This window comes from Chroicocephalus ridibundus, chromosome Z (genome assembly GCF_963924245.1).
Source record: "Chroicocephalus ridibundus chromosome Z, bChrRid1.1, whole genome shotgun sequence".
NCBI classification, from domain to species: domain Eukaryota; kingdom Metazoa; phylum Chordata; class Aves; order Charadriiformes; family Laridae; genus Chroicocephalus; species Chroicocephalus ridibundus.
Genome location: NC_086316.1, coordinates 10,827,681 through 10,835,903, shown reverse-complemented (window position 1 = coordinate 10,835,903; position 8,223 = coordinate 10,827,681). Strand labels below are relative to the sequence as shown.

Here is an 8,223-nt window from a genome sequence, read left to right as displayed (position 1 = left end):
TGCAGCACTCTATGGATGGAGCTTGGCTCAGTTGTTTTCCTCAAACATAGTGTTAAAGGAAAGCTGTAATCATGCCCCTTTTGGCATGAGTAATGCAGCCAAGAGAAGGTTTTTGTTTCACCTGGCTCTCCCGCAACACCCTTTCAGGTCAACCCCACTAACATACCCGCATTATTTTATAGTGCATTGGCACAAGCTCAGTCCGTGGGCTTCCAGCTGAGTTCAGTGCTGGGTAGCCCTCAAAGAACAAGGTCCTTAGAGGTTTGGCTTTGGTATATTTGGATCTGGTCCACTTAAGGTTTATCTCATGGGTCTTGGTTTATCCATCTTCCATGGGGTGCTTTGGCAAAGAAGTGTAAATCCAGTTAAATACCTGAGGAGATAAAACCAGTCCGGGAGGGAGCCTTACTGGAGGCTGGTGGACCTTGCAGTGGTGGTCAATAAGGGACCTGTGGTTAGGGACTTGGTCTGATTGAGCGTCTACTCCATCCTGTGAAGCTCAGTGGAAGCAGGGTGAGATACCTTTGCTCATGGGAGCCATCTAATCTTGCTGCCCCAACCAGCCATGTTTTGGGTGTGGATAGCATCATATGGAAACCAGAAGGGAACAGCAGGGGGCAAGGAGATGGCAAGGAGCAGGAAAGGGTAATACTGTGAAAGTCTGGGTCCACCTTGGGCTGGTGCTCTACCCCAAAGCCATGCTCCTAGGAGCAAACAAGCCCCACCAGGGAGTGTGCAAACGCCCTACTTAAGCACCTTCCTTATTTCACTCCAATTAAGTAGGGCTGAATACTTTCTGCCTCCTCCACGCAATGTGGGTGTGAGAAAACTGCCTGGCAAGTCAATTCCCATTGTGTATCCAGAAACTCCACCTTTCTCCATGGAGATGACGCTTCTCAGAGACCCGAGCTCTTCCCTCCTTTCTAATGATCGGTTATTTGTTTGCAGCACTTTTGAAACCTCGCAGGAGTGCTGTGAAGTGCGGCTTCACCAAGGTTATGTCATTATCCATGTGTTTTTGCTAGCATTTTCCTGGCTTCTTGTCTTTCAGTTGCAGCTTATGACTTGATGCTCATTTTAACATAAAGCTGAGAAAGTTCAGCTTTCACAGATGCTACAAGAGGAAGAAGTGCTTATTGAGGGCCATTTTTACATGAGCATCTTGCGTCACTCTGAGCCACAGCTTTTTGCTGTCAGGGACACCCCAAGGGGGAGCGCGTCGCTCTGGTCTGTCCGCTGCAGCCTGAGGTGAAACCCTCCTGTCTTGGCGAATCTGTTTGCAGCTTCCTACTCTTCTTTCCCCCTGCCCTGCAGACACCTTCCTGGCCAGCAACAGTCTCCACAGCGAGTTCAGTGCACAACGGCCCCTTGCAAAGTGTTTTGTATGCCCAGCCCCAGCCCTGCGCGGAGCTGCCTGCCGAGGCAATACAGAGTTTGCAGCTGCTCCCAACCAGGGCTGTCTGGGAGGTCTGCTGCACCCCAGAAGCTTGTATGGGACGAGGCATGCCCAAGGCACAGCAGCATTTTCTGGGGTCTCCCATCCCAACTATCTCCCTCTGGGAAGCTCGTGAGATGTGCCAGGGCTCTCTTTCTGACCCTAAGAGGGCTTGCTGTGTTGGTAACACGGTGCCATAGCAGCGGGCTTGGTACTGATAGGGCCCTGAGACTGGTGCCAAAGCATCAGCCAGCACGTCTGTCCCGGGTATTGTCTGCTCCCAGAATTTGGCTTCCAGGAGACATCCTTGGAAACTAAAGTATTCCCATGGTCAGTGCAATCCGCCCTCCAGATGCTACCGCTGCCGCACAAATCCACGCAATTTTCCCCATGCAGTTCGCAGTAATGGACAATGTGATCAAGTAGCTTTGCACACTTTTTTTTTCTTCCTCATTGATTTTTCTCACCGCTACTGCCACACTCTGGATTGGAAGGAGGCCTGAAACATTCCCAGCTCCTGGTGGCACACCACCCTGAATTCGCTGCGGAGATGACACATTCCTGGGACTGAGCAGACTGAGCTCTCACACTGACGCCATATTTAGTGCTAACCGTAAACGCTTTCTTCCTGGAGACCTCGTTGATAAAGCAGAGGTTTAGGTTGCCCATTAATCAAGGCTCATCCAGAGCTAGCAGCAGGCCCTGAGATCTGGATGGCGTTTGGGTTTGTTTTTTTTCTGTTGGTTCTTTTGTTCGTTAGGTTTTTAATTTTTATTTATTTATTTATTTTTTACCCCCGTGCTATTGCTGATGTGGCAGGTTATCCCCTGCCCACGTGAAACGCTGGGATGCTGTTCACTCTTTCGCCTGGGGAAGAGTGCAGGGCTGGACACACACACTGCTAATAGTTTTCTGGACTGCCTGTCCTGGTTAATTCAATAAGTAGAACATAATTGAAGGTCATCTTTAGCGCTCATGTTCGTGCTAATATTTGTAGCTCTGGCCCTGCCTTGCCCTGTCCCTTCCCTGCTATGGCTTGTAGTGCTTTCTTGGCTTTCTTACACTACAGACCCCATTTGTGTTATTTTTTTTTTACATCTCCTGTTCCCACTCACAACTGAAAACACTGTACTGAATGCTGTCCCTCCTTTTAAAGCGGTTTAATCAAACCCACCTCTGCAGAGGAGATCCTTTGCCTCTCCATTTGCTTTTCCATGGTGCTAAGGCCTCTTAAAGCCACCTACAGCTGTTAAGAGGCACAATATCCTTACCTTATATGGGACTACACCAGAAATAAGGGACAAAATGGCTCTTTTATAGTCCTTAACTACTTTGTAAAAGCTTGGTGCATGCCATTTTGGCTACGCAATGGGGTGATGGGGATTTTAAGTGTCCTAAATGTGTGTTATTAAACAAATACCAACCACTGGTAACAGCAGAACGCATTGCACAAATTCCTGAGCTGCTGACACCCACTGGCATCACTGCGTTAGTTTTGCAATGTCTAAATGCTCCCTTGCAAATGTCCAGTTTCTGCTTTTAATTGTCATAAAGCCCAAAGGAGAGGTCTAGAAGGAGTTCCCTTTCTTTTCACTGTGTGCCAGGGAGTCCGATATGCTATCCCTCTTAGCACAGAGCAAGGGAAGGCAGAGGAAGACAGAAAGCCTCTTCTGTGTTGAAGAGACAATAACCTCTTTTTCTTCATACACACAGAGACCAGAATTGGTGGATAAATTATCAGGCTTGTTTTCTAGCCTGTTTTATGACTTCCAGCAGTATTTACTAACCGGAAAGGAAATACACATCTGACTTTCTTCTGTAGGCATTTCTGACACTGTGTGCGCAATGGAGAGGAGGGCTCCTCCTACAGAGAGCACAGAATGAATTGCTGCACTTGGCCGTGGTCAACTCCCATGGAAATCCCCAGTGTCCTCCTCCTCCTCCCGAGGGCTGTGGAGCAGGGCTGTAATTAAATGCCTGACTATTCCTGGCACGGGGAGGGGACAGAACGTGCCCGGTTCATGCACCTGGTGCCACGGCACCTTCCAGCTCTTGACGGCAAACGTGATGGCAGCTCCCTATTGAGGTTGAGGGATGGGGTCTCTCCTGGTCTAGCTGGCCATGAAAGAGGGGCAAGGGGCTGAGGCAATGGGCAAGCGACTGGCTGCTGCAGCTGGGCATGTGAGAAATGGACAACTGGCTGAAACGACGTGGTTTGCTGTGCGGGATGGCAGGAGCCCTGCAGGTGTGGAGGAGGCAAGGTAAGAAAGCTCCTGCAATTCATCCCGAAGCAGATCTGGCCTCAGCAACCCTCCAGAAGCATGTCAATGGGAAAGAAATACTGAGGGATGATCTTAGAATCATAGAATTGCCAAGGTTGGAAGGGACCTTTCAGGTCATCTAGTCCAACCATCAACCTAACTATGACAAAACCATCACTAAACCACTTCTCTAAGCACTACATCTACCCGTCTTTTAAAAACCTCCAGGGATGGTGCCTCAACCACTTCCCCGGGCAGCCTGTTCCAATGCTTAATAACCCTTTCAGTGTAAAAATTTTTCCTAATATCCAGTCTAAGCCTCCCCTGATGCAACTTGGGGCCGTTTCCTCTTGTCCTATTGTCTGTTGCTTGGGAGAAGAGACTGACCCCCACCATGCTATAACCTCCTCTCCTCCAGGCTAAACACCCCCAGCTCCCTCAGCCGCTCCTCACAAGACTTGTTCTCCAGACCCCTCACCAGCTTCGTTGCCCTTCTCTGGACACACTCTTGTATCTGCAGCTGATGCCGCTGAGTGCAGAAAAAGAGGTATCTCCTCCCTCTTGGCAAAAAGGCAGAAGCAGAGTCAAGTGGGGGGAGACCGACCACCCTGAGAGGTGGTAGCCAAGCCACTCTCCTCCAGCCGTGTGCTGCTTGCAGGGGTACATGTGAAGAAACAGGCAGCTTTGTAGAAACACAACACAGGTTTCTGTTTTAATGAGAAAATAATTATATACTTGCATTGTAGGCCTCACAGTCACTATAAAACAGAAGCAGGATAACATTTAAGTGGTTAACATACAGAAAGCCAGGTATTGTTGAAACTGGTTGATAAGTCATGACAAGGATGCCACCTTTTGGTTGCCAAACATGTCAATGCTACTGTATTTTCCTTCAGATAATGTCAGTACGGAGCAAGATGAAGCCCAAACTGGCAGCTTTTAAAACAAATTGTTCAGAAAACCTGCACTGTAACCCCAAAGTGATTATAATCACAAATGCTAATGCTTAACTATTTCTCAATACACAGTTTCATTAAAACCAGTCTTTGCCACGGGAAAGGATCTGAGCGCTTCTTTTGTGGAGACAAAGTTAACTCTGCAATAGTGCTCTTCTGTTGCATTTGATATATTTATATATAGATAGATATGTATTACTGGCGTATACTTATAAACACCTAAGCTTGGTAGCATGCAAATGAAATAACAGAGGCAAGTAAACTGCATCGCACTCGCGTTACCGCAGCACTGAATGTGTGCTGCTGACCTCGAGTGTCCATAATTTCTGGAAGAGAAAAACTCTGCTGGGTGGAAAGTTTGGCTGTCCCGCACTGACACACGCAAAGACTTTTGTCGCAGGGGCTGAAAGCGAATGCTCCTAGTGCAGAGGACTCCTGCCCGGCCTCTCCTCACCACAACATCCCCTTCCTTAGAGCAATTTAATTTTCCCTTCAAAGACTGAGGGCCGTTTGTGGCAGTAGGGGAAGATGTGGCAAAGCATGAAGAGACGTCTCATGATGGGTGATCAATACCACTGGTTCACAGTTGAGAGAGCAGGAGGGAAAAACAACCTTCAGGTTGAATAAAGAAAATAAAGATGCAGGTTCCTGGGAAAGCAGACCAGGGCTGCCCCAGTTTCAGGGAGCTAATATTGGAGGAGACTCTGAAGAGCGTCGTTTGGTGCAAGACCACCTCATCGTAAGTTCAGGGGCCGTCTCCTCTGCTCAGGAAACCCCCTTTTCCCACTCTCACTTACACTCTCCCCAAGGCTGGAGGGAGCCAGGACTCCTCTTGGTACAGATGCGCAGAGCTCATGGATGTGGCTACACGACGTATGGTCTCACTCGAGGGCTGCATTGGTGGCGTTGCTTTTCCTACAGTCTTATGGTAACGACCCGCCTGCAGACGTGAGTCACAGATCACTGCTGATTGCCATGTCTGGACAACGGGTCCACTTCATTGGGTATGTACTTCCTTCACAGGCATGGTGCCACCCCATGCATCTGGGTTTAGAGAGCATCCTTCAGATAAGCTTGCTGCCCTTACCACAGTGAACGCTCAGTTCAGCAGGGTTTTCTTCTCTTCAATAGCACTTAGGGAGACAATTGACAGAACTGAGTTAACGCGTATATATAATTGTATTTGCTACAAGTCCCTGAAAACAAGCCACAAAATGATAGCATCCATGGACAGAAATCACATGCTGGAGGAAGGGAGGGGGATGGGGACAGGAGTCATTTGGTTGCAAGCTCTGTGTTTGTTTAAGAAAAGCACCAGAAGTATGTTCACAGTATCGGTACTCATTTTAAATGAGCTCACTGTTTCAGGAGAAAACAGCACAGCAGGTTATGAAACCAAGGAAAGGCTTAAGGGAGGACCAGTATCCTGGCTGATGATTGTTTAAAAAGATGTCAAAATAAAATAATTGTTTCTTTATAAAAAAGACAGTATTTTTTATATAGAAAAAAGCTCACTGTCTTTTTTTTCCTGTCATCTCCCAAACTTGTTGGTTTCTAATCCAGAAATTATGGTTCCCAGTTGTAAAATACTCCTATTGTATTGCTTGCGTGAAAAGAAAGAGTAAACCCGCAGTCCCTATACTACGTACAAATACAAAGCACAAGAATAAATACCACATTTCTTTTCCTAATTGTCAGCTTACAAAACTGGTCAATACTTTGCAATTGTGACTCATGCAAATACCATGTTGGGTCAAATTTTAATATCACAAATACTGCATTAACTCAGTGCCTTGTTTTTATATCCCCTTTGAGAAAAAAAAAAACAAAACAACCAACAAACAAAAGAAATTAGCACTCGCCCCTATAGCTGGTAAACAGCTTTGGAGGAAATAATCAGTTCACGCGCTGCCATACACTGTGGTATGCCAGCCTCACGCACACACCGGCACTCACACCTGCACACACGCACGCACGCACACACAGATCCACACTAATCCTTCACTGCTGATCCCAAGCCTAAGCAGTAACTAAAGGCTCTACGGTTTGCTCGTAGCACTGAAAACACTGGCTGAATGGTAAAAGTAATGTTTTCTTCCCTTGTCTGCTCTTCCTTGCTCGCTCCTCCCAACTTGTTATGCCCTTTAGCTTTTTTTTTTGTTGCCTGGAAACGTGAAGCCTTCCACAAAGCACTCTACTTCAAAGGCTTTTTATGTTGTATAAATATAATTGAAGACGTTAACTATCTTTCTTCTTTATTTCATACCTCTTTCTAGGCCAGAGTCTGGCTTAGTTCAATTATTGCGTCATTTAAAAATTAAATGTCCTTTATTTGTATCCCTTTCCCACTACCTTTCTACTTCAGATTATCCTTCTTCATAGATTTTACACATATGCCATTCTTTTCCCTCCCCACCATCAAAAAATAGTTGTCATCCACTAAATACAGATTTTATATTTAGAAACTTTGTTACGTAAATATGCTCTGAGAACCTGGAGCTCAGGTGATATTGCAAGCGTATAGGATCCTAAAGCTAAGGTAATCCATTTGGCTTAGCTCTCATCCCCATCTATTCCACTCCTAAATTGTGATGGCTTGTGTTTGCAACACAAGGACTGTTTTACTGAGTCTACTGGATTGTACATTTGCAATAACTGCCGCCCTGTTGGGGTTTTTTTTGTTTTTTCCTTTTAAACAGATAAATTACTAGACGGGGGAGCAGAACCCATCCCCCTAAAAAAACCACCCTAATCCCAAACCCAAGCCTTCAGAGCCCTCAAAAGAAATAGCAACAGAGGGCAATATGGTGTTTTGTGGCTGGATAGAGTACACCAAAGTAACGCTGACGGTCTTGGTGCAGCGGCCGTGGGAGGCGAAGGAGCTGCAGGAGCGTCCGATGGGAGCTTCTGCAGGGACGGTGGTCCCCAGGGGCAAGGCAGGGCAGTCAATTCGGCTAGCGGGAAGCGCGAGCCTGAGCCCTGGCTGCAGGCTCCTCCACGCCGACCTCCCACCATGCGCCTGCAGCCTCTCCGGTCTGTGGGGACGACCGCCCCTTGTCCCCCCCAGCCCCGATGGCTCCCACCCCCTGCACCTTCCCCATTGCATCATTTCAGAGATGGGGATGGAGAAAAGGAGAAGGGGGTATTTTCTAGGTGGGGTTTTCCTGTTGTTTTAGGATTGCCAGGAGTTGGATCACTTCTGTGTCTATGTGCATCACTGAGTTTGTTGTGTACTTAATAAATATTGGACTAAAATGCTGCTGCTTTCGTGGTGGTTTTTTGTGTTTGCTTTTTTCCTTCCTTTCTCTCTTTTTTTGGTTTCGGCATGCCTCGTCGCTGTCTTCATGCTGCTGCGTGGTTATTCATCCTCCTCCCGGTTGGCGTAAATGCCGGCTTCCCAACGCAGTGCCAGAGCGCTCTTTCTGCGGTTCACCCTGGTCGCCTCTAGGACCTGGTCAGGAGAGAAAGGGAGAACACAGCACATCACTCAGCTGCCTGTGGACCCCGTGCTGGGGCATCCGGCACCGCAGGGACCAGCTGGGCTGGTCCTTCCCATGGGGCTCCCGGTGCT

At 47.6% G+C, this 8,223-nt stretch overlaps 1 protein-coding gene across 8 annotated transcripts in view; it reads right to left on the bottom strand.

Moving 5' to 3' along the window:
- Nucleotides 1–4,388: 4,388 nt before the first annotated feature.
- The window catches only part of PALM2AKAP2 (PALM2 and AKAP2 fusion), a 280,418-nt gene continuing 276,583 nt past the window's right edge, over nucleotides 4,389–8,223 (bottom strand). For all 8 annotated transcript variants that reach the window (XM_063319747.1, XM_063319749.1, XM_063319748.1 and 5 more), the window contains one exon: nucleotides 4,389–8,103. In XM_063319747.1, coding sequence (XP_063175817.1) covers nucleotides 8,011–8,103 — 93 coding nt within the window. In that variant the 3' untranslated portion in view covers nucleotides 4,389–8,010. The remainder of the gene's footprint in view (nucleotides 8,104–8,223) is intronic.